The 26,495-nt window shown below is 46.6% G+C and overlaps 1 protein-coding gene and 1 non-coding gene across 2 annotated transcripts in view; both read left to right on the forward strand.

Annotated features, from left to right (window-relative positions):
* FANCD2 (FA complementation group D2) overlaps nt 1-26,495 on the forward strand; it is a 255,379-nt gene that overhangs the window by 156,662 nt on the left and 72,222 nt on the right. The window contains exon 29 of the mRNA XM_063941424.1: nt 2,057-2,197. Coding sequence (XP_063797494.1) covers nt 2,057-2,197 — 141 coding nt within the window. The remainder of the gene's footprint in view (nt 1-2,056; nt 2,198-26,495) is intronic.
* Nucleotides 10,688-10,807, forward strand: LOC134959501 (U5 spliceosomal RNA). The gene has a single exon (XR_010187532.1). It is a non-coding gene; the product is annotated as a U5 spliceosomal RNA (small nuclear RNA).

Below are 26,495 nucleotides of genomic sequence, written 5' to 3' on the forward strand. Positions count from 1 at the left end.
CATCTTGACCTCAGCATGGGTTACATTAGCAGTGAAGCAGCTGGAGATGCTTTCTGGGGGTCAGTCAGGCAGAACCAGATCTGAATTGCAGATTTTGGTAGAGCACACGTGTACAAATATCCGGGGGACGCGGCTCTTGATGCTTCGTTCATTGGAGCTAGGATTTAAGCCTCCATGTTCTCGGCATGCCGTATGCTCTGGCTGAAGTTCTGTGAAGTGGACACACAGACCAGGATCTCTGCTCTTCTCATGTAATCTCTCTTCTGGCTCAGAACTGTATAGGGTTATTAACCAGGCCACAGGGGGCTCCCAGTGCTCCAATACTCAGGGATCCTAAGTTTGGGTAATTTTTCCTGAAGTTAGGTGCCCAGTGTCCAGAGGACAGTCCTCTGCTCCTCATGGAGGATAACACAGAGAGAAGCAGTCTTGGTCAGCTCAGAGACCAGCTTCACAACCCTTTAGAAAAACCATTGGTGTGACAGTACACACCAAGGACCCACTTATTTCTCTTCTGTGATCAGTGGTACAGTCCCACTTTAAGTGGATGAGAGGAATCATAGACTGGGGATATATATGATAGATCTCCTGAAGCCCCTTCCCAGTCCTCCGTTCCTCCCAGAGAACATTCAAGACCCATCCGGAAGTACAGACAGTGTTGGGACTTTATTCAGATCTCTTCTTGGTCAGAAAACCAGACTGATCTCTTCAGTCTATTTTGAAACTAAATTCTGTAAACGCCCAGTTTAGGGTGGACAGATGTAACAGATCACGTTCATTATCTCCATAGACATCAAGGATGTACTGTACCTGCATTGCATGTTCCTCTCCTGGAAGGTAAACGGAGCCTTCTCACAGTCACAGATTGGTCTCGCCATTTACAGTTTCAAGATCTACCTTTCGGGGTGGCGACGGCTCTGAAGGTGTCGGGGAGATCTTTTTAGTTATGGCTGCTTCTCTTGTTTCCCTGCCTAGACAATTTGTTTGAGTAAAGCTGGATACGCAAAATATTATGTATTGGCTGATCTTGCAATCCGCTACAGATCGCAACCATCTTATAGTGTGTACCCCCCCTAGTGCTGAACATCAGATGGAACGATGCCACAGAACTCGCGGTGTTACATTAAGCATGTAACGTATATCAGGTCATACGCCGGATCGTGTAGTGTATACGGTGATGTGATATATTGTTACACCGCGTCGCTGGGTTCGCTCATAGCCTAGGTGTGTGCCCACCTTACATTCCATCATTCCTTCAGACCGGTGTCCAAGCAATGGCACGGATCTTACTTTCCCATGGTCAGGTCATCAAGTATAAAAATTCTAATCTCGTACCTACCTAGAGGACTTGTTTTGGGGGATCAGCCAGGTCAATGGGGTTTTTATTTTATTTTCTGCCCGAAAAGTAGATAATTCCATTACAGGGAATAATAAAGTCTCTATTGGCTTCCAGACAGACTTTATACAGCTTTCCATGAAGGTCCAAGGAAAAACAGTCTTGACCTACAAGGTAAAAAGGGGACTGGACAGTGGTGACAGTGGATGCTCTGGGTCTGTCACTCTTCGGTGTGGTTTTCAGGGACATTGGACTCCAAAAAATCAAAGCTTCTGATGTATGTACTAGAAGTAAGAGGGTGTATTGAGAGTCCGGTAATACTATGGCGGTGGCATATATCAACCCTGAGAGAGCCCCCTTGTGATGAAGGAAACCAGCAAACATGAACCCTGGCTAAGCCTCTCTAACCTGAGTATAGTGTCCTCCAATAGATACAGAGAAAAGTGTTTTTATGTTACTGTCCTTCCGCCCTTTCTGCTTAACTTCCTCCATCTATTTCTTTTACCTTTTCCTCGTGTTCTGTCCTGTTTACAGATGTGACCGTCTTTATTGCAGCAGCACTAATTGGAGAGGTCCGCTAATCACCGTTATTCCATTAATGCACCCACAACTATTGGCGCAGGTTGTCAGGCTTTCTTGAACTATTGGTTTTCACGATAATTTCTGTTCTTCCACCTTTGTCTATGTGTTCACCCGCGTAATGTAATTCTTCTTTTGTTCCAGGAGAAGGAGGAGAGCACCAGGGCCTCTGTCAGCCTGAGCAGCTATCGTCCATACTTCCGGGAGCTGGATCTTGAGGTGTTCACGGTTCTTCACAGCGGTCTTCTTACACGCTCCCTTCTAGACTCTAACATGTGTACAAAGGTACAGTGAGGTTTTCTTGCTGCCATTTATAGATTTATATATTGTTCAGAACTACACAGAAATCAGATGGCATGGCTAGGTACACACACGTCTGCATTCACCTAGCCTCAATAGGCCATGTGCCGCGAGCCGCGCTGAGCGGCGTCTTTGAGCGAGTGTGCATCTTACAATGCGACAAACCTGCTTCACGAGACTGGTTACTGGTCACACCAAGCTCTCTTGTGCTTCCTATACAGATTCACACTTAGTTGCACATGAATATCCAAGTGAACATTTCAAATAAATTAGTGCAGGCTTGTGAAGCATTTTTCTTTATCATCCACTAGGGGTCACTGGAGTACTCTTGGGATATGGACGGGCGTAACCGAACAAAGGCACTGAATATTCAAATTTAGGACTCTCCCCCCCTCCATATCCCCAAGTACCTCAGTGTACTTTGCCAGTGTTTTTTCGGTGCTCACAGATGAACATCGGCTTGTGGCAATGGCCACTTTTCAGAAGATTTTTATTTTTCTTGTTATTTTTAATTTTTACACTTCCCGTCCCAGTTTCTGGAAAAACTTGGGTCCGGGATGGTGCCGCTGCAAGGCAGCGTATGGCGTGTCGGTCCTCACAAAGAGCACCCTCACAGCCACAGGCGCTATAGGGCAGCGCATGGCGTGTCGGTCCTCACAAAGAGCACCCTCACAGCCACAGGCAGCCACTGTCTCCTGCAAGCTGAACGGAGCTTACAGAAAGAAGATCCGTTACAGCCAGGATGAGACAAAGAGCTGGAAGAAGGAGCTTACAGCAGACACGAGTGGAGAAGCTGGAGGCTGAAACGGAGCTTACAGTGAGAAGCTCGTCACAGCCAGTATGGAGCAAGGTATGGGTGTCAGGGCGGTCAGCTCACGCTGCCGCCCTGCTGTGTGAGTGTTAACTGTACAGGGAGCTGGCCGCCGCTGAGCACGCCGCTGACGGGTCCCGCTGAAGTAGTAAGGAGCACTTCTTATATATGAAGTTCCACCTGATAGAATGAGAGCTTTACAGGTTCTCCTCACATTATACGCGCAGAGCGGCCGTACGTCACTCAGACGCCGGCCGCTCTCACTGCTCTGATGGCCCGGCACCGCTACACGCCGCCGACACTCTCCTTGGCTGAACTAAGCAGAGCGGCCGCACGTCACTCAGACGCCGGCCGCTCTCACTGCTCTGATGCGGCACCGCTACACGCCGCCGACACTCTCCGGGCGCTGAACTAAACAGAGCGGCCGCACGTCACTCAGACGCCGGCCGCTCTCACTGCTCGGATGGCCCGGCACGCCGCCGACACTCTCCTGTGTACTAAAGAGCGGCCGCACGTCACTCAAGGACGCCGGCCACTCTCCCAGTGAGACACCGCAGACACAGGGAGACTGTGTACTGCTGTAGGAAGGAGCTTCCGGTCGGCTCCCCGGCGCTAGATTCAGGCTCTCCTGCTCTCCCTGCACCCGATCCCCGTACGCTGCAGGTAACATGGGGATGCAGGGGGGGGGGGGAGGGGGAATAATACCCATAGCAGCAGCAAAGGCTGCATGGGTTCAAAATAAACAAGCAGCGCAGCACTTTAAACAATGTACACTGTGTACTGTGATTCAGCACGTTTTATATATATAATATATAATGAAGCTTTTGCTGGCAGAACTGTCTATAATATCAGTATGAACTGTGATTATATGTGTAAACACTTTGTATATATATATAATATATATATGAGGCTTTGGCTGGCATTAGGTTATCAGTGGCATAACCTATTGCACGTTTAACCATGTTTTCTGTTATTTTTGGTTAAGGTTGCAAAATAAATACACTGCAGGCAGTGCTCATATTAATTGACTAAATGCATATATTTTACTGTAACCTACACCTGGGTTATCACTGTATAATAGGCTATTAAGCATAGTAACTGTATAATAGGCTATTAAGCCTATATTAAAACTGCAGCAGGTAACCTGTACTGTGATTTTCTGTGAAAGCATGGCATGACGGCCATTTTAATCATTGCTGGTTTTCCAGTTATAATTCCAGACCATACACCTCTACTCCACAAGGAGGCGCAGGGGTGTTAGTGGGAATTTTTACTTCAGGATAATTCTAGAACATTCCTGCCCTACATCTTTAAGCCACCAGAAGGCGCAGGGGTGTTAGTAGGAATTTGGTTCGGGTTTCATACCCATGTGAACTGCTTTTCACATAAAGAACACTTTAGTTTCCTAATAAATATGCTGTTCAGCAATAACATATATATATAGATATATATGCCATATAATAATGTTATTAAGTCGTGCAAGTGTCTGTCTGTTGCCTATTATGATGTCTGTCTACATAGCAAATAAGGCTCTAGTGCAGACTAAAAATGTTAACATTGGCAATTCAAATTAAAACAGCGGTAATCAGAGTCTCAGAATAACTCCGCCAGCGCTAACAAAAGACAGTCTTTCCAAAGTGACAATTTTCCTTTGGGTACCAGAGTGTTTATTTCACTAGTCTTATAATTTAATGCACGATTCTATGTCAAATCTCACACCGATAACTACAAGTGAGAAGGGTACATTAGTCCAGCATTCAGATAGTGCGGGGTTTTGGACAACCATACATAATCGTTTCCAAAAGGACGCGATCCGCCATTGGTATATGCGTTTCTGTCAAACATTATAAAAACCACAGATACATTTGGGTCACTAGAATCTATGTATGAAACCATGCCGATCACGGTTAAAAGAAGCTGCAGAGTATATCTGTAAAGCTTCTGCTAACGCCGGTTATTTTCATTGTCGCTAGTTAAGTGCGACAAGACCAGAGCTTGTTTGCTCCTAAATTTGATATATGTGTAACGGCATTTTATCCCTTTAGGATATTCTGCCATTAGCGCATACAATATACTTGTAACGGCTTTTTATTCCTTTATAAGAAACAGTCACGCCTTGTAACGACAGGACGTTACAGTCAGCAAGCCAGTGGTTTGATGACCTCTTTTACAATTGTGGAAGTGCGTCTTTTCATGTTACATTTGCAAGGTTTCATGACTTCAACTCATATATGTCTCAGCTATTTACAGCTTAGAGTACAAAACTGCTTCTGGCGAACGGTTTGGCAGGTTGTCATTTAGTCTTTGCTGGTTTATAAACCAGCCAATAGTACGCCAACACAGTCAAAGTTACTTATTCCCCTCTGTTTGAGCAAAATCAAAAGCTCCGTTGCAATATCAATCAGCAAGTCATTTACTACAGTTAGGAAATGGATTTTCTGCTGTTAGTTTTTGCTTATTGCAGCCACAAAATTGTATAATTGCATTTGATCTTCACAATGCGTATTTACCCAGTCCGGTTTCTTCATCATAGGTTCTAGCGTTGGCAAATCGCCACAACCATTAACCATTTCATTTATACCGTTGCTTATCGCTTCCGGTATTTACCAAAGTGATGTTGGAATAATAGCTCATCTCACATAAGAACTATGTATCAACAAAGTTCCTCTATCTTGCGCTACTAAGGTATACTGCGGTAGCAGATTAAGTTCGAAAACAATCACATCTAAGTCTGTCTAAACGATGTCAATTCCTAGGTAAGATTATAAATACGGTAAATCAAAGACTTTTACCTACTAAAACAGCAAGAGCAAAAGTACACGCAGACTAGCGGTACATTGGTGTATTCAATTATTAAGAATAAAGATGTGTTTTCAATTTAGTTCGCCACCCTTCACTCGCGTTTCCCACAGAGGGACAGGGGTGCGTATACTCTGGACGACAGTCACAGAGAGTCAGGATTTGTAGTTGAAATCAACGCAAAGGTTCTAAACACGACAGATTGCTGTCGATAAAGGTACTAGAACTCTGTGCATTTTACAATGCAATAGATAAATGTCCTACAACTCTGTGCATTTTACAATGCAATAAATGATTCGCTTTCAGTCTGACCAGGGATAGACTCTGGTTTCTCTTCAGAACAAATAAAAAATATTTCTGTGGAGAGGAACAACCGTGAGTTTCATGTAATTTTGTTTTTTCATGCCTAGCTCATGCTGCCCTTAAGCAGTCAAACAAAGCAAAGGCAGTTGCATACTCAACAACCAGTGAGAACCAATAAGCCGCATGGCAAGGCGGTAGGTAACTCAAATCTTCAATGGCTCAGAACGCCATTATGTGAAAATGTCAAGAGATCAATCCGTGAGTGGACATCTGTTAGACAGGCGATCTCACCCGTCAGGGTTTGGATCTTAAAAACTGGACATTAAATCCAGAGGTGTTTCATATGTGAGTCCACAGAAGGGGGTTACCCTCAAGTATACATGAGGGCATCTCGCCACAATTACAAAAGCTCAGTATGTGTACATCACATTCATGGGGTCATGCAGCATCGTGTATCTGGCTCCACCATTTTCCGCTTCTTTCTTCGTTGCCAAAACGGATCAGTAGACAGTTCGTCACAGTCATACTGGTGGTATCTCATGGGTTTCAGAGAAGTTTGCTTCTCGAATTTTCAAGGAATACTTGCACACGATCTTGGCCCGCTCATAATACGTCCAACCTGTTACATCAGGGAACGTTCTTTTACCCATAGTTACCTATGTACCTATTATCTATGTACCGCAGCTGCGGTTGACGGGGTGAGGGTTCAGACCGCCCTCTTAAAAAATAGAGCATTACAGTATCGGTTATACCAACCATGTTACGAAATACTAAGCCGCTTAAGGCAGCTCATGACCAAAAAAAAAAAAAAAAAAAATTTCGTGTGCTTTCATAGGGTGTAAACCTCGGAAGTTTCCAACATCATACTTCAAGTACCCGTATTCTGTTAAACGGGATGGGATGGCAAACTGCGTTCATCTGCACTAAGAGGGCAGGTATCTGTGTGGTAAACTTATTTTCAAAGCGTTTGCCTCTATTTGCGTCTGTCAACATCTTTCTACAAGGTGTCACCAAAGTTCAGACTCTATTTTTCTTTATCATCCACTAGGGGTGACTGGAGTACTCTTGGGATATGGACGGGCGTAGCCGAACAAGGGCACTGAATATTCAAATTTAGGACTCTCCCCCCCTCCATATCCCCAAGTACCTCAGTGTACTGTGCCAGTGTTTTTTCGGTGCTCACAGCACGAACATCGGCTTGTGGTATAACCACACTTGGATTTTTATTTTTTAATTTTTATTTTTAATTTTTATTTTTACACTTAGCACATCCCTTCCCAGTTTCTGGAAAAACATGGGTCCGGGATAGTGCCGCTGCACGGGCAGCGAATGGCGTGTCGGTCCTCACAAAGAGCACCCTCACAGCCACAGGCGCTATAAGAGGAGCGCATGGCGTGTCGGTCCTCACAAAGAGCACCCTCACAGCCACAGGCAGCCACTGTCTCCTGCAAGCTGAACGGAGCTTACAGAAAGAAGCTCCGGCACAGCCAGGATGAGACAAAGAGCTGGAAGAGCTACAGCTGCAAGGAGCTTACAGAGCCCGTCACAAGAGAAGCTGGAGGCTAAAACAGAGCTTGCAGAGAGAAGCTCGTCACAGCCAGGATGAAAACGGCACAAGGTATGGGTGTCAGGGCGGTCAGCGCACGCTGCCGCCCTACTGTGTGTGATGTTATACTGTAACGCCGCTGAAGCTACCCTACAGAGCGGCCGCACGTCACTCAGCCGCCGGCCGCTCTCACTGTACCCGCCGCTAAGCACGCCGCTGAAGGGTTCCTGCTTAACTACCCTACAGAGCGGCCGCACGTCACTCAGACGCCGGCCGCTCTCACTGTACCCGCCGCTAAGCACGCCGCTGAAGGGTTCCTGCTTAACTACCCTACAGAGCGGCCGCACGTCACTCAGACGCCGGCCGCTCTCACTGTGCACGCTGCCGAGACTTTACCGTGTGCTAAAGAGCGGCCGCACGTCACTCAGACGCCGGCCGCTCTCACTGCGCTGATGGACCGGCACCAATACAGAGGCGCCGCCGAGAGTCTCCCGTGTGTTAACGAGCGGCCGCACGTCACTCACGGACGCCGGCCGCTCTTCCAGTCACCGCATGCTGATGCCGGACACAGAAACTGGGTACTATTGTTGGAAGGCCCGCCGCCGCCCGCTCTTCCGGACGGCTCCCCGGCGCTATATACAGCGTTCTCCTCCTCTCCCTGCACCCGATACCCGTACGCTGCAGGTAACATGGGGATGGGGGAGGGGAAGTAATGCCCATAGCAGCAGCAAAGGCTGCATGGGTTAAAAATAGACACAAGCAGCAAAGCGATTTTTATACAGTGTCAGGGGCTATAATATCACAGAACTGTGATTATACATGTTATATATATAATATATAATGAAGATTTTTGCTGCCAGAACTGTGTCTGATATCAGTATAAACTGTGATTATATGTTTAAGCAATTTATATATATAATATATATATGAGGCTTTGGCTGGCAATAGGCTATCAGTGGCATAATCTATTCCACGTTTAACCACGTTTTCTGTTATTTTCTGTTAAGGCTGCAAGATAATAACATTAACTGCAGGCAGTGTAATGGATAACTAAATTCATGTATTTTTACTGTATCCTACACCTGTGTTATCATTGTATAATCTGTATAATAGGCTATTAAGCCTATATATTAAAACTGCAGCAAATAACCTGTACGGTGATTTTATGTGAAAACATGGCATGGCGGCCATTTTAATCATTGCTGTGTTTCCAGTTATAATTCCAGAACATTCCGGCCATACACCTATACTCCACAAGGAGGCGCAGGGGTGTTAGTGGGAATTTTTAGTTCAGGATAATGCTAGAACATTCCTGCCCTACATCTTTAAGCCACCAGAAGGCGCTGGGGTGTTAGTAGGAATTTGGTTCGGGTTTCATATGCCATGTGAACTACTTTTCACATAAAGATATGCTGTTCAGCAATAACATATTTATATATATATATATATATATATATATGCCATATAATAACTTCATTAAGTCGTGCAAGTGTCTGTTGCCGATTATGATGTCTGTCTACATAGCGAATAAGGCTCTAGTGCAGACTAAAAATATTTAATTATTTTTTTTAAGAAACCTATGTTAACATTGGCATTTCAAATTAAAAGAGCGGTAATCGGAGTCTCGAAATGACTCTGCCAGCTCTAACAAAAGACAGTCTTTACAAAGGGCCAATTTCCCTTTGGATACCAAAGGGTTTATGTCACTGGTCTTATAATTTAATGCACGATTCTATGTCAAATCTCACACCGAATAGTGCGGGGTTTTGGTCAACCATACATAATCGTTTCCAAAAGGACGCGATCCACCATTGGAAGATGCGTTTCTGTCAAACATTACAAAAACCCAAGATACAGTTGGGTCACTAGAATCTATGTATGAAACCATGACGATCACTGTTAAAAGAAGCTGCAGAGTATATCTGTTAAGCTTCTGCTAACGCCGGTTATTTTCATTGTCGCTAGTTAAGCGCGACAAGGCCAGAGCTTGTTTGCTCCTAAAATAATATACTTGTAACGGCATTTTAACCCTTTATAACAAACAGTCACGCTTTGTAACGAAGGGACGTCACAGTCAGCAAGCCAGTGGTTTGATGACCTCTTTTATAATTGTGGAAGCGCGTCTTTACATGTTACTTTTGCGAGATTTCATGACTTCAACTCATATATGTCTCAGCTATTTACAGCTTAAAGTACAAAACTGATTCTGTCGAACAGTTTGGCAATATGTCATTTAGTCTTTGCTGGTTTATAAACCAGCCAATAGTACGCCAACAGAGTCAGAGTTACTTATTCCCCTCTGTTTGAGCAAAACCAAACAGCTCCGTTGCAGTATCAATCAGCAAGTCATTTACTACAGTTAGAAAATGGATTTTCTGTAGTTAGTATTTGCTTTTTGCAGCCACAAAATTGCATAATTGCATTTGAAATTCACAATGCGTATTTACCCAGTCCGGTTTCTTCATCACAGGTTCTAGCGTTTGCAAATCGCCACAACCATTACCCATTTCATTTCTACCGTTGCTTATCGCTTCCGGTATTTACCAAAGTGATGTTGGGATCATAGCTCATCTCACATAAGAACTATGTATCAACAAAGTTCTTCTAACTTGCGCTACTAAAGTATACTGCGGTAGCAGATCAAGTTCGAAAACAATCGCATCTAAGTCTGTCTAAACGATGTCAATTCCTAGGTAAGATTATAAATATGGTAAGTCAAAGACTTTTACCTACTACACCAGCAAGAACAAAAGTACACGCACTCTAGCGGTACATTGGTGTATTCATCTATTAAGAATAAAGATGTGTTTTCAATTTAGTTCGCCACCATTCACTCGCGTTTTCCACAGAGGGACAAGGGTGCTTATACTCTGGACGACAGTCACAGAGAGTCAGGATTTGTAGTTAAAATCAACTCAAAGGTTCTAAAACACGACAGATTGCTGTCGATAAATGTCCTAGAACTCTGTGCATTTTACAATGCAATAAATGATTCGCTTTCAGTCTGACCAGGCATAGACTCTGGTTTCTCTTCAGAACGAATACATCTTTCGCTTTTTACTAAAGATTTCCGTGGAGAGAAACAACCGTGAGTTTCATGTAATTTTGTTTTTTCATGCCTAGATCACGCTGGCCTTAAGCAGTCAAACAAAGCAACGCCAGTTGTATACACAACAACCAGTGAGAACCAAGAAGCCGCATGGCAATGCAGCAGGTCACTCAAATCTTCAATGGCTCAGAACGCCATTAGGTGAAAATGTCAAGAGATCAATCAGTGAGTGGACATCTGTTAGACAGATGATCTCACCCGTCAGGATTTGGATCTTGAAAACTGGACATTAAATCCAGAGGTGTTTCATATGTGAGTCCACAGAAGGGGGTTGTCCTCAAGTATACATGATGGCATCTCGCCACAATTACAAAAGCTCAGTAGGTGTACAAAACAGTTCACAAGGGCAGTGGCGGTGAAATCTCTCACATTCATGGGGTCATTCAGCATCGTGTATCTGGCTCCACCATTTTCCGCTTCTCTCTCCGTTGCCAAAACGGATCAGAAGACAGTTCGTCACAGTCATACTGGTGGTAGCTCATGGGTTTCGGAGAAGTTTGCTTCTCGAATTTTCAAGGAATACTTGCACACGATCTTAGCCCTCTCATAATACGTCCAACCTGTTACATCAGGGAACGTTCTTTTATCCATAGTTACCTATATACCTATTATCTGTATACCTATTATCTGTGTACCGCAGCTGCGGTTGACGGGGTGAGGGTTCAAACCGCCCTCTTAGAAAATAGAGCATTACAGTATCGGTTATACCAACCATGTAACGAAATAGTAAGCCGCTTAAGGCAGCTCATTATTAAAAAATTTCGTGTGCTTACATAGGTTGTAAACCTCGGAAGTTTCCAACATCATACTTCAAGTACCCGTATTCGGTTAAACGGGATGGGATGGAAAACTGCGTTCATCTGCACTAACAGTGCAGGTATCTGTGTGGTAAACGTATTTTCAAAGACGTTTGCCTCTATTTGCGTCTGTAAACATCTTTCTACAAGGTGTCACCAAAGTTCAGACTCTATTTATCCCACCTACAGCGCCAGGCGATTTGAGGTTGGGTTCAGATTTATTACAGTTTTCATATTTTGGAACCCTTTCAACAAAGGGGAATTAAGTTTCATATTTTTTGAACCTTTACAACAAATGAGAATTAAGTTTCTTACTTTGGAAAACATTTTTCTTCTAGCCTTGCCTTCGGCAAGGGTGCTTCGGCAAGGGTTTTGTTTTCATATTTGGGTGCCTTGTATTCCAAGCCACCGTATTTAAGTTTTCTCATGACAAAGCAGATCTTCGGACGAAATCCGCTTTCGTATTCTTCACATCAATATACCAATAGTGGTTCCTGTGGGGACAGCACATTCTAGAATTCTGAATGTGGTACACGCATTACGCGTTTATATATGTTCCGAACGTCTACATTACGTGATATAAATACGTTGTTTGTTCTATATAATACTGCAAACTGGGGTTAGCCAGTTTCTCAGCAGACATTATCCAGTTGGATAATAATGACTACAAGTCAGGCTTACTTTAAGGCTAAGTTACAATCGCCTACGTCAGTAATAGTTCATCCCACAGGTTCTGTGGGAATGTCAGACCCAGCGGGTCGTGGAGCGTCTATGACGCGGCTACATAGCCTTCAGTGCACCACGTTTGTGCACGTTTACACGTTATGAATGGTGGCGCCATCAGCATTCAGCTTTGGCCTGCCTACTGTTACAAGTATCAAACAGCTCTCCCGCCCACGAGGGAAGCTTTGGTACGTCCCAAGAGTACTCCAGTGACGCCTAGTGGATGATAAAGAAAATAGGATTTTGGTACTTACCAGGTAAATCCTTTTCTTTGAATCCATAGGGGGCACTGGACGCCCACCCAGAGCAGTTTTACCTGGGTTGTTTTAAGCTCAAGGGAGCTTAGTAAACAAATTTTACTTGGGTGGTGTTAAGCTCAAAGGAGCTTATGGTAACACATTTTCACCGATTGGTTCAAATTATAAAGTTCTATCGGTTAAGGTGTCAACTGTTTAGTTGACAATAAGGTTACAGGTCAACTTTGTGGTTGTCTGTTATGTTATAGGAATTCTCCATTGTCAATCCTCTCTATATCCTGTTCGCTCAGTAAAAAACACTGGCACAGTACACTGAGGTACTTGGGGATATGGAGGGGGGGAGAGTCCTAAATTTGAATATTCAGTGCCTTTGTTCGGCTACGCCCGTCCATATCCCAAGAGTACTCCAGTGCCCCCTATGGATTCAAAGAAAAGGATTTACCTGGTAAGTACCAAAATCCTATTATCCCACCTACAGCGCCAGGCGATTTGAGGTTGGGTTCAGATTTTCTTACAGTTTCATATTTTGGAACCCTTTCAACAAATGGGGATTAAGTTTCTCACTTTGGAAAACATTTTTCTTCTAGCCTTGGCTTCGGCAATGGTGCTTCGACAAGGGGTTTGTTTTCATATTTGGGTGCCTTGTATTCCAAGCCACCGTATTTGAGTTTTCTCATGACAAAGCAGATCTTCGGACGAAATCCGCTTTCGTATTCTTCACATCAATATACCAATAGTGGTTCCTGTGTGGACAGCACATTCTAAAATTCTGATTGTGGTACACGCGTTACGCGTTTATATATGTACCGAACGTCTACAGTACGTGATATGAGTACGTTGTTGTTATATATGATACTGCAAACTGGGGTTAGCCAGTTTCTCAGCAGACATTATCCAGATAATAATGACTACAAGTCAGGCTTACTTTAAGGCTAAGTTACATTCGCCTACGTCAGTAATAGTTCATCCCACAGGTTCTGTGGGAATGTCAGACCCAGCGGGTCGTGGAGCGTCTACGACGCGGCTACATAGCCTTCAGTGCACCACGTTTGTGCACGTTTACATGTTATGAATGGTGGCGCCATCAGCATTTAGCTTTGGCTGCCTACTGTTACAAGTATCAAACAGCTCTCCCGCCCACGAGGGAAGCTTTGGTACGTCCCAAGAGTACTCCAGTGACCCCTAGTGGATGATAAAGAAAATAGGATTTTGGTACTTACCAGGTAAATCCTTTTCTTTGAATCCATAGGGGGCACTGGACGCCCACCCAGAGCAGTTTTACCTGGGTTGTTTTAAGCTCAAGGGAGCTTAGTGAACAGATTTAACTTGGATGGTATTAAGCTCAAAGGAGCTTATGGTAACACATTTTCACCGGTTGGTTCAAATTATAAGTTCTATCGGTTAAGGTGTCAACTGTTTAGTTGACAATAAGGTTACGGGTCAACTTTGTGGTTGTCCGTTATGTTATAGGGATTCTCCATTGTCAACCTCTCTATATCCTGTTCGCTCAGTAAAAAACACTGGCAAAGTACACTGAGGTACTTGGGGATATGGAGGGGGGGAGAGTCCTAAATTTGAATATTCAGTGCCTTTGTTCGGCTACGCCCGTCCATATCCCAAGAGTACTCCAGTGCCCCCTATGGATTCAAAGAAAAGGATTTACCTGGTAAGTACCAAAATCCTATTTTCTTTTTCATCCACTAGGGGTCACTGGAGTACTCTTGGGATATGGACGGCTTCCGAAAGGAACAGGGCACTGAATATTCAAATTCAGTAACACTCCTCCCCTCCATACTCCCTGAGTACCTCAGTGTTTTCTCTGACGTCCTAGTGGATGCTGGGTACTCCGTAAGGACCATGGGGTATAGACGGGCTCCGCAGGAGACTGGGCACTCTTAAAAGAAAGATTAGGTACTATATCTGGTGTGCACTGGCTCCTCCCTCTATGCCCCTCCTCCAGACCTCAGTTAGTATCTGTGCCCGGCCAGAGCTGGATGCACCTAGTGGGCTCTCCTGAGCTTCCTAGAAAAGAAAGTATTTGTTAGGTTTTTTATTTTCAGTGAGATCTGCTGGCAACAGACTCACTGCTACGTGGGACTGAGGGGAGAGAAGCGAACCTACCTGCTTGCAGCTAGCTATGGCTTCTAAGGCTACTGGACACCATTAGCTCCAGAGGGTTCGAACACAGGGCCTGACCTCGATCGTCCGGTCCCAGAGCCGCGCCGCCGTCCCCCTTGCAGAGCCAGAAGAACGAAGAGAAGTTGAAAATCGGCGGCTGAAGACTCCGGTCTTCATTAAGGTAGCGCACAGCACTGCAGCTGTGCGCCATTGCTCCCTTAGCACACCACACACTCCGGTCACTGATGGGTGCAGGGCGCTGGGGAAGGGGGGGGGGGGTGCCCTGGGCAGCAATTAGATTACCTTACTTGGCGAATAGCACATAATGCAGTCTGATAAACTGTATATGTGCATTAACCCCCGCCATTAAAGTACATAAAAGGACAGAAGCCCGCCGCTGAGGGGGCCGGGCCTTCTTCCTCAGCACACCGGCGCCATTTTCTCTTCACAGCCCAGCTGGAAGGAAGCTCCCCAGGCTCTCCCCTGCAGTATCCTGGTACACAAAGGGTAAAAAAGAGAGGGGGGCACATAAATTTAGGCGCAAAACTGTGTATATAAGCTGCTATAGGGGAAAAATCACTCAGTATAGTGTACATCCCTGTATTATATAGCGCTGTGGTGTGTGCTGGCATACTCTCTCTCTGTCTCTCCAAAGGGCCTGGTGGGGGAACTGTCTTCAAATAGAGCATCCCCTGTGTGTGTGGTGTGTCGGTACGCGTGTGTCGACATGTCTGAGGTAAAAGGCTCCTCTAAGGAGGTGATAGAGCGGATAAGTGTGTGGGAGGGTGTCTCCGTCAACAACGCCGACACCTGTTTGGATATGTGTAAGTGCTGAGGTAAAATTATTGCACAAAAGGTTAGGGAACAGAAAGGAAATCTACCCTGGTCTGTCCCTATGTCACAGAGTCCTTCAGAGTCTCTCTATGTTCACTATCCAAAATAACAAAGTATCGACACGGAGTTTAACTCCACTGTCGACTACGATAATGCAAAGTTACAGCCAAGAGGGCTAAAAGATATTCAATATATGATTATTGGAATAAAAGATGATTTGCATATCACTGATGACTCATCTGTCCCTGACACGAGAGTACACATGTTAAGGGGAAGAAAGCTGAGGTAAATTTCCCTCCTCTCATGAGGAAAAAGAGCGGGAATCTCCAGACAAGAGACGGCAGCTTCCCACAAGAGAATTCTCAGGCTGTATCCTTTCCCCACTAGGGCCAGGATGTGTTGAGAATCTTCCCCTTGGGTGTCCTGTTTGCACTAGCTATTCTCAGGGATCCTGCAGATAGCGTGCACATTCTAGTATACTACCCAGACCGGCGATTGTGTCGGCATGGGTTTATAGCGCTGTGGCAGCGTGGACAGGTACCTTATCAGCAGAGATTGAGACCCTAGTATGCATATAAATATTTTAAGATGCTGTCTTAAGTGATAGATATATAATTATAAAGCATGCCCAAAGGGACATGAGTATACTGGGTCCTAGAGACAAAAGCTATGTCGATTTCTGCTTGACGTGTCCTGTAGAAATATACATTGGACAGATGATGCCGACTTAAGAGGCATATGGAAGGCTGAGGATTGTGTGGAGAAAGGTTCTCGAGCCTGGTCTCCACAGTTATAGCTGGTAATTCTGATATTTTGCCTTATATTCCTGCACAGCCTAGGAAAGTACGACATTATTAAATGAAGCTTTTCGAATAAAGAAACAAGAAAGTCTGAGGTGCGTCCTTTCTTGTCAGAGCCGGGGGCAGAGGAAAGAAGCTGTACAACACAGCTAGTCCCCAGGAACAGAAGTCCTCCCCGGCCTCTACAAAAATCCACCGCATGTCGCTGGGGCTCCACAGGCGGAGCTAGGCCCGGTGGGGGCACGCCTTCGTAAATTCAGCCACAAGTGGGTTCACTCCCTGTTAGATCTCTGGGCAATAGAAATTGTATCGCAGGGATACAAGCTGGACTGTGAGAAGATGCCCCCTCACCGATGACCCGGCGGGCTTCCCCCCAAAGAGAGGGAGCCAGTGTTAACTGCAATTCGTAAATTGTATCTTCAACAGGTGGTGGTCAAGGGTCCCCTCCTTCAACAAGAGGGTGTTATTATTCGACCATGTTATAATCCCGAAACCAGACGGTTCGGTTAGACCCATATTGAATTAAAATCCCTGAACATATAACTGAAAAGGTTCAGGTTCAAGATGGAATCGCTAAGAGCGGTCATTGCAAGCCTGAAATGAATCGGGACATAAGGGATGCATACCTTCGTGTCCCCATTTATCCACCTCATCAGGCGTACCTCAGAATTGCGGTACGGGATTGTCATTACCAATTTCACCAAGGTAATGGCGGATATGATGGTGCTCCTGCGGAAGCAAGGTGTCACTATTATCACATACTTGGATGATCTCCTCATAAAAGCGAGATCAAGAGAGCAGTTGCTGGACAGCGTATCACTTTCTCTGGAAGTGAAACGGCAACACGACTGGATTCTATATATTCCAAAGTCGCAGTTGGTTCCTACAGCTCATCTGCCTCTCCTAGGCATGATCCTAGACACAGACCAGAAAAGGGGTTATCTCCCGATAGAGAGAGCTCAGGAGCTCATGACACTGGTCAGGAATCCATTGAAAACCAAAACAGGTGTCAGTGCATCACTGCACTCGATTCCTGGGAAGGATGATGGCATCATACGAGGCCATCCCCTTCGGCTGGTTCCATGCAAGGACAATGGAACTTACTGGACAAGTGGTCCGGATCACATCTTCAGATGCATCGGTTAATCACCCTATCCCCCAGGGCCAGGGTGTCTCTCCTGTGGTGGCTGCGGAGTGCTCACCTTCTCGAGGGCCGCAGATTCGGCATTCAGGACTGGGTCCTGGTGACCACGGATGCAAGCCTCCGAGGGTGGGGGGCAGTTACACAGGGAAGAAAATTCCAAGGTTTGTGGTCAAGCCAACAGACTTGCCTTCACATCAATATCCTGGAACTAAGGGCCATATACAACGCCCTAAGTCAAGCGGAGTTCCTGCTTCGCGACCAACCGGTTCTGATCCAGTCAGACCGCAGGGGCTCTTGTAAACCGCCAGGGCGGCACAAGGAGCAGGGTGGCGAGGGTAGAAGCCACCAGAATTCTTCGCTGGGCGGAGAATCAAGTAAGCGCACTGTCAGCAGTGTTCATTCCGGGAGTGGACACGACCTCCACCCGGGAAAGTGGTGACTTCATCAGGAAGTCTTCACGCAGTTTTGCAAATTGATGGAAACTGCCTCAGGTGGACTACATGGCGTCCCACCTCAATAAAAAGATAAAAAAGGTTTTACGCTGGGTCAAGGGACTCTCAGGGGATAGCTGTGGTCGCACTAGTAACACCGTGGGTGTGCCAGTCGGTCTATATATTCCCTCCTCTTCCTCTCAGACCCAAGGGCTGAGAATTGTAATAAACGGAGGAGTGTGAACAATATTCTTTGCTCCGGATTGGCCAAGAAGGACTCGGTACCCGGAACTGCAAGAAATGCTCTCAGAGGACCCATGGCCTCTGCCTCTCAGTCAGGACATGTTGCAGCAGGGACCCTGTCTGATCCAAGACTTACCGCGGCTGCGTTGGACGGCATGGCGGTTGAACGCCGGATCCTAGCGGAAAAGGGCATTCCGGATGCAGTTATTCCTACGCTGATAAAGGCTAGGAAAGACATGACAGCAAGACTTTTTCACTGTATATGGCGAAAATAGGTTGCTTGGTGTGTGGCCGGGAAGGCCCTACAGAGGAATTCCAGGGGGGTCGATTCCTGCACTTCCTACAGTCAGGAGTGACTATGGGCCTAAAATTAGGATCCATAAAGGCCAAGATTTCGGCCCTATCCCTTTTTCTCTCAAAAAGAACTGGCTTCACTGCCTGAAGTTCGGACGTTGTTACAGGGGTGCTGCATATTCAGCCCCTTTTGTGCCTCCAGTGGCACCTTGGGATCTTAACGTGTGTTGGATTCCTAAAATCCCACTGGTTTGAGCCACTTAAGACCGTGGAGCTAAAATATATCACGTGGAAAGTGGTCATGCTTTTGGCCTTAGCTTGGACTAGGCGTCTGTCAGAATTGGCGGCTTTGTCATGTAAAAGCCCATATCTGATCTTCCATATGGAAAGGGCATAATGAAGGACTCGTCCCCAATTTCTCCCTAAGGTGGTATCATCGTTTCATTTGAACCAACCTATTGTAGTACCTGCGGCTACTAGGGACTTGGAGGATTCCAAGTTGCTGGACGTAGTCCGGGCCCTGAAACTTTGTTTCCAGGACGGCTAGAGTCAGAAAAACTGACTCGCTATTTATCCTGCATGCACCCAACAAGCTGGGTGCTCCTGCTTCAAAGCAGACTATTGCTCGCTGGATCTGTAGCACCATTCAGCTTGCACATTCTGCGGCTGGACTGCCGCATCCTAAATCAGTAAAAGCCAATTCCACGAGGAAGGTGGGCTCTTCTTGGGCGGCTGCCCGAGGGGTCTCGGCTTTACAACTTTGCCGAGCTGCTACTTGGTCGGGTTCAAACACGTTTGCAAAATTCTACAAGTTTGATACCCTGGCTGAGGAGGACCTTGAGTTTGCTCATTCGGTGCTGCAGAGTCATCCGCACTCTCCCGCCCGTTTGGGAGCTTTGGTATAATCCCCATGGTCCTTACGGAGTACCCAGCATCCACTAGGACGTCAGAGAAAATAAGAATTTACTCACCGGAAATTCTATTTCTCGTAGTCCGTAGTGGATGCTGGGAGCCCGTCCCAAGTGCGGACTCTCTGCAATACATGTATATAGTTATTGCTTAACTAAAGGGTTATTGTATGAGCCATCTGTTGAGAGAGGCTCAGTTATTGTTCATACTGTTAACTGGATATAGTTATCACAAGTTGTACAGTGTGATTGGTGTGGCTGGTATGAGTCTTACCCTGGATTCCAAATCCTTTCCTAGTAATGTCAGCTCTTCCGGGCACAGTTTCCCTAACTGAGGTCTGGAGGAGGGGCATAGAGGGAGGAGCCAGTGCACACGAGATATAGTACCTAATCTTTCTTTTAAGAGTGCCCAGTCTCCTGCGGAGCCCGTCTATACCCCATGGTCCTTACGGAGTACCCAGCATCCACTACGGACTACGAGAAATAGAATTACCGGTGAGTAAATTCTTATTTTTTCTGTGCTCGTCGGAGCAACAGGGCTGGTGTGGGGGGCTCCCACACTTAGTGAATATTTTATTTTTATTTTTACACTTAAGACACATCCCTTCCCAGTTTCTTCTAAAAACATGGGTCAGGGATAGTGCCGCTGCAGAGGTGGACGGAGCTTACAGCAAGAATGCAGCGCATGGCGTGTCGGTCCTCACAAAGAGCACCCTCACAGCCACACGCAGTTCACTACTGCTGCAAGGCTGGACGCAGCCATGAACAAGAGCTGGACGGAGCTTACAGCAAGAAGCCCCGTCGCACCCATGAACTGAACAGCTGGACGGAGCTTACACATAGAAGCCCCGTCGCAGCCCTCCCTACAAGGAGACAAGGTATGCTAGGGAAACGGGGCGGTCAGCGCGCGCTGCCGCCCCGCTGTGTGGGGTCCGTTTTCATTATTGCCGCCCGCACCCGCCGCTAATACCAGCGCCCGCCCCAGCCGCTCCGTCCGCGCTGTACGGACTTCAAAGCCAGGAACCGCCGCAGCACAGCGCTCTCACTAGCGCCGCCGGAAGCCGCTACACGCCGCTCCAGCCAGCCGAACACTCGGCCGCTCTCCTCACAGGCGTCCCTCCCTGCAAGGTCAGCTTCCCGGCACCCGCTCCCCGTGCGACACACGGAGCACAGGGGGAGGGGGGGGGGGGCAAGCCACAAGCAGCGCTGCTGCAAGGAGAAGATAAACTTATAATATGCTGCATGACAGGCTGCCACATTCATATTCACATAGGTTATATTAATAACCTGACCTGTGATTATCGCTGTATAATAGCCTATTGAGCCTATATTAACAGGCATGTATTGTAACCTGATCTGGGATTATCAGTGTAAGCATGGCATGGGGGCCATTTTAACCATGCTTCCTGTTTCTAATTCCAGAATGTTCCTGTCCTACAACACTACTCCACCGGAGGCGCAGGGGTGTTAGTGGGAATTTTTGCTTCAGGTTTTATATAGGCTGGCCATGTGAATGCACTTCGGCCATATATATATATATGTATATTACACACCTTAAGTAACATTTTTACTGAGTCGTGCAAGTGTCTGTCTTTGTTTATTGTGTTGTCTGTCTGCATAATGAGTACGGCACCAGCAAAGACGTTTTACTGCAATAAAAGAAGTTTTACTGCAATGTCTGTACATGAATCTACCACATGTTCGATGTTTTGTAGGTTTCCACTCCGGAACCCGGTTTCGTTCCTATGTTACGCAAATGTAATGGCTGGGTTGCAATTACAATTGCCCACCGTTCGACACGAGCGGCAAGATCCGAGTCTCGAAGGAGACCGCCAAATCTAACGAAGGAGTCTCAGCTGTTGCAAAAGTCCAACTTCACTTTGGGTAACAGGGTATTAATTTAATTGGTCTTATTATTTAACCGTTTCTGCTATGTTGCAGTCTGACAATTCTATGCCAAACCTCACGGCGCTAAATAAGGGTGAGGAGGGCACATTAGATCAGCAGTCAGTCAGTGCGGTTTTTGACAGCCCAGACATTGATAATGACCAGGGCGTCAGTCTCTGAAGTTTACAGAGACTAAGGAGCCTCTAACATATAATCAGTCTTATTTACTAAACGACAGAGATCTCCAATGGGCTTCTTATTTAGGATATCTTACTAAGATGTTAGTAGAAATAAGCGAATAACCCGTTCTATACCTCACAGATTTAAGTCTATTTACCCGTTTCCACACAGTGACATCTACATTGGAGAATCCGCCATTGGTGGATTCGTCTGTGTCAAACCTTATAAAGACCCAAGATACATTTGGGTCACTAGGGCGCTCTGTGTATGGGAACAATGACGATCACGTTATACTTATCGTTAATCAAATCTGAGAAGCTGCTGAGTATCTATGTACAGCTTCGGCTGCCGCCTGTTAGCTCGCTTCTCACCTTTCATCGTCGCTAGTTACAGCACGACAAGGACTCTGGCTGCGGTCTTAGCAAGCGGAGTCAGAGGTCAAAAGAATACGGTGGCCAGAAGTTGTTTGGTCCTAATTTTGACAAATGCATTTCTCAGGCCAAGGCGGTGGGGGGGGAATTCTAGTTTCCTGCCATTGCCTCCTCCGGTACCAAGACGGAAATACTCTGGTCCGGCGTTTAAATCCTTTAGACTTCAGTCTTTTCAAGGCTGTGGTACAGAAACAGTCACGCCTTGTAACGCCAGGGCGCCAAAGTCACTAACAAGCCAGTGGCTTGACGGGCTCCCAGGCCATCTCGAATTTCCAATTGTGGGAGCGCGCCTTTAGACGTTACATTTGCCGGGATTCCAGACATCCACTGATGGATGTATCCGCAATTTAGTGTTAAAAGAAAGCTGTCTCCCGCCACTGCGCTTTTTCAAGACAGGACTGCCTCTGTCGGACGACAAGAAGGTGTTTTGGCAGATTGCCATTCAGTCTCTGCTGGATTCAGCAATTTTTAATTCCAGGCCTGGTACACCAACAAGGTCAGGGTTATTATTCCCGTCTGTTTGTGGTACCGAAGCCGGAGGGCTCCGTCACAGTCTCAATCAGTAAGTCACTTACTACAGATTGAAGTTGCAATTTCTGCGGTCAGTATTTGCAGATTTGGAGCCACAAGATTGCATGATTGCACTTGATTTCCAGGATGCGTACTTACACATTCCGATTTGGTCGCCTCATCAGAGGTTCTTGCGTTTTGCAATACGCCACAACTACCGTTTGGCCTCTCGTCGGCGCCACGGATATTCACCAAAGTGATGTTTGCGATGATAGCTCATCTCAGATCCCTGGCAGTGACAATCGTTCCGTACTTAGACGATCTGCTCATAAGAGCTCCGTGTCAACAGATGCTCCTCCAACTTGCGCTGCTAACGTACACCACGGTTGCAGTGTCAACTTCAAGAAATCGCATCTAATTCCGTCTCAACGACTTCAATTCCTAGGTATGATTCGAAATACGGTAAATCAAAGAATTTACCTACTACACCAGAAAGTACAGATTATACGCCATCTGGTACAATTAGTACTCAAGCCACGCACACTCTCGGTACATTTGTGTATTCGCCTATTAGGAACAATGGTGGTGGCTTTCGAAGCGCTTCAGTTCGGAGGTTTGCACTCGCGTCCATTTCCACAGCATGTGCTCGCACAGTGGTCGCCCTCGCATCTGCAGATTCCCCACAGGGTGCGGTTGTCGCCAAGGGCGAGGGTGTCTCTACTCTGGGTGAGAGTCTCAGAAGTTGGGGAGCTGTAGTTTAAAATTGTCAGCGACAGGGTCTCTAGGCGGATCACGACAGATTGCTGTCTATTAATGTCCTGGAACTCCGCGCAATTTACAATGCACTACATGCTTCGCTCTCAGACTGTCCAAGTGCAGTCAGACAACAGGGAGGAACGAGCAGCCGCATGGCAATGCGGGAAGTAGCTCGAATCCTCAATTGGCCAGAATACCACCAGGTGATATTGTCGGCAGGGTTCATTCCGGGAGTGGACAACTGGGAGGCGGATTATCTCAGCCGTCGGGATTTTCATCCAGGAGACTGAGCATTAAATCCAGAGGTGTTTCACATGTTGGTCCACAGGTGGGGTTACCCTCAGGTGGATCTGATGGCATCTCGCCACAATTACAAACGCCCCAGTATGTGTCCAGAACGAGAGATCCAAGGGCAGTGGCGGTGGATGCTCTCACAATCGCGTGGCCGTACAGCCTCGTGCATCTGTTTCCACCGTTTCCGCTGCTCTCTCAGTTGCTAAAACGGATCAAAATAGAGTCCGTCACAGTCATACTAGTGGTGCCTCATTGGTCTCTGAGAGCTTGGTTCTCGGATCTCCGCGGACTACTCGCAGACGATCCTTGGCCGCTCCTACTACATCCAGCCCTGTTACAACAGGGTCCGTTCTTTTACCCCGATTTAGCGCGGCTGCGTTTGACGGGTTGGCTGTTGAGACCGCCCTCTTAAGAAGAGAGGGCATTACAGTATCGGTTCAACCATGTTACGAGCTAGGAAGCCGGTTACGGCAGCTCATTATTACAGAATTTGCCGTGCCTATATAGGTTGGTGTGAAGCTCGGAAGTTTCCGACATCATCTTTCAAGTTATCCCGTCTTTTGTTATTTCTACAGATGGGGTTAGATGGAGGACTGCGTTTATCTACACTAAAGGTGCAGGTATCTGCGTTGTCAATTTATTTTCAAACACCATGGGCTCTATTGCCGTCGGTACACACTTTTCTACAAGGTGTCCTCAGAGTACAGCCTCCATTCATTCCACCTACAGCGCCATGGGACTTGAATCTGGTTTTAGATTTCTTACAGTCTTCATATTTTGAACCCTTACAGCAAGTGGATATAAAGTTTCTCACTTGGAAAACAATTTTTCTTCTAGCCTTAGCTTCGGCAAGGCGTGTTTCAGATTTGGGTTCCTTGTCATGCAAGCCACCGTATTTGGTGTTTCATAATGACAGAGCGGAACTTCGAACGAATCCTGTTTTCTTACAAAGGTAGTGTCATCTTTTCACATCAATCAACCAATAGTAGTTCCTGTGTTAACAGCACATTCTGGAGTTCTCTGGATGTGGTACGCGCATTACGCGTTTATGTATTCCGAACGTCTACAGTTCGTAAGACGGATACGTTGTTTGTTTTCTATGATGCTGCCAACATCGGTTGGCCAGTTTCTAAGCAGACCTTATCCAGATGGATTAAACTGACCATACGTCAGGCTTACCTTAATGCTAGGTTACAGCCGCATACATCAGTTAACAGCTCATTCCACACGTTCTGTGGGAACTTCATGGGCAGCTGGTCGTGGACTTCTACGACGCAGCTTTGCCGTGCGGCTACATGGTCTTCAGTGCACACGTTTGTGCGCTTTTACAAGTTTGATACGTTTTGCGGCATCAGCATCTAGCTTTGGCCGCCTAGTGTTACAGGTGTCAAACAGCTCTCCCGCCCAAGGGGGAAGCTTTGGTACGTCCCAAGAGTACTCCAGTGACCCCTAGTGGATGAAAAAGAAAATAGGATTTTGGTACTTACCAGGTAAATCCTTTTCTTTGAATCCATAGGGGGCACTGGACGCCCACCCAGAGCAGTTTTACCGGGTTTGAAGTAAGCTCAGGGGATCTTATGGTAACACATTTTCACCGACTGGTTCAAATTTTCTAGTTCTATCGGTTATGGTGTCAACTGTTTCGTTGTCCGTTACGCTGTGTGTCAACTTTATGGTTGTCCGTTATGTTATAGGTAATTCTCCATTGTCAACCTCTCTATCGCTCCTGTTCGGCTCAGTAAAAAACACTGAGGTACTCGGGGAGTATGGAGGGGAGGAGTGTTACTGAATTTGAATATTCAGTGCCCTGTTCCTTTCGGTAGCCGTCCATATCCCAAGAGTACTCCAGTGCCCCCTATGGATTCAAAGAAAAGGATTTACCTGGTAAGTACCAAAATCCTATTTTTTCCCACTGCGTTTAAGAAGTACCTTTGTGCGAAATAGACGCAAGGATGGGTGAGGACATGTGGCTGGAGATGTAGGGAGGAGAGTGGTGAGGTAATGAGGCTGGAGTTGTAAGGAGAAGTGGTTAGGTAATAAGGCTGGGAAAGTAGGGAGGAGTGGTGAGTTAATGATGCTGGAGATGTAGGGAGGAGAGGTTAGGGAATGAGACGAGATGTAGGTGGAGTAATGAGGGTGAAGATGTAGGGAGTAGTGGTTAGGGAATGAGGCTGGAGATGTAGGGAGGAGCGGCAAAGTAATGAAGCTGGAGATGTAGGGAGGAGCGGCAAAGTAATGAGGCTGTAGATGTAGGAGAAGTAATGAGGCTGGAGATGTAGGGAGGAGCGGCAAAGTAATGAGGCTGGAGATGTAGGGAGGAGCGGCAAAGTAATGAGGCTGTAGATGTAGGAGGAGTAATGAGGCTGGAGATGTAGGGAGAAGGAGTGAGGGAATGAGGCTGGAGATGTAGGAGGAGTAATGAGGCTGGAGATGTAGGGAGGAGTGGTGATGGAATGAGGTTGGAGATGTAGGGAGAAGGGGTGAGGGAATGAGGCTGGAGATGTAGGGAGAAGAAGTAAGGGAATGAGGCTGGAGATGTAGAGAGGAGTGGTGAGGAAATGAAGCTGGAGATGTAGGGAGGAGTGGCAAGGTAATGAGGCTGGAGGTGTAGGAGGAGTAATGAGGCTGGAGATGTAGGGAGGAGTGGTGAGGTAATGAGGCTGGAGATGTAGGGAGAAAGGGTGAGGAAATGAGACTGAAGATGTAGGTAGGAGCGGCAAGGTAATGAGGCTGGAGTTGTAGAGAGGAGGGGTGAGGGAATGAGGCTGGAGATGTAGGGAGGAGCGGCAAGGTAATGAGGCTGGAGAGGTAGCGAGAAGGGGTGAGGTAAGGAGGTTGGACTTGTAGAGAGGAGGGGTGAGGGAATGAGGCTGGAGATGTAGGGAGGAGCGGCAAGGTAATGAGGCTGTAGATATAGGAGGAGTAATGAGGCTGGAGATGTAGGGAGGAGAGGTGAGGGAATGAGGCTGGAGATGTAGGGAGGAGAGGTGAGGGAATGAGGCTGGAGATGTAGGGAGAAGGAGTGAGGGAATGAGACTGGAGATGTAAGAGGAGTTATGAGGCTAGAGATGTAGGGAGGAGCGGTGCGGTAATGAGACTAGAGATGTA

Source organism: Pseudophryne corroboree, chromosome 9, assembly GCF_028390025.1.
Source record: "Pseudophryne corroboree isolate aPseCor3 chromosome 9, aPseCor3.hap2, whole genome shotgun sequence".
In the NCBI taxonomy this organism is placed as follows: Eukaryota; Metazoa; Chordata; class Amphibia; order Anura; family Myobatrachidae; genus Pseudophryne; species Pseudophryne corroboree.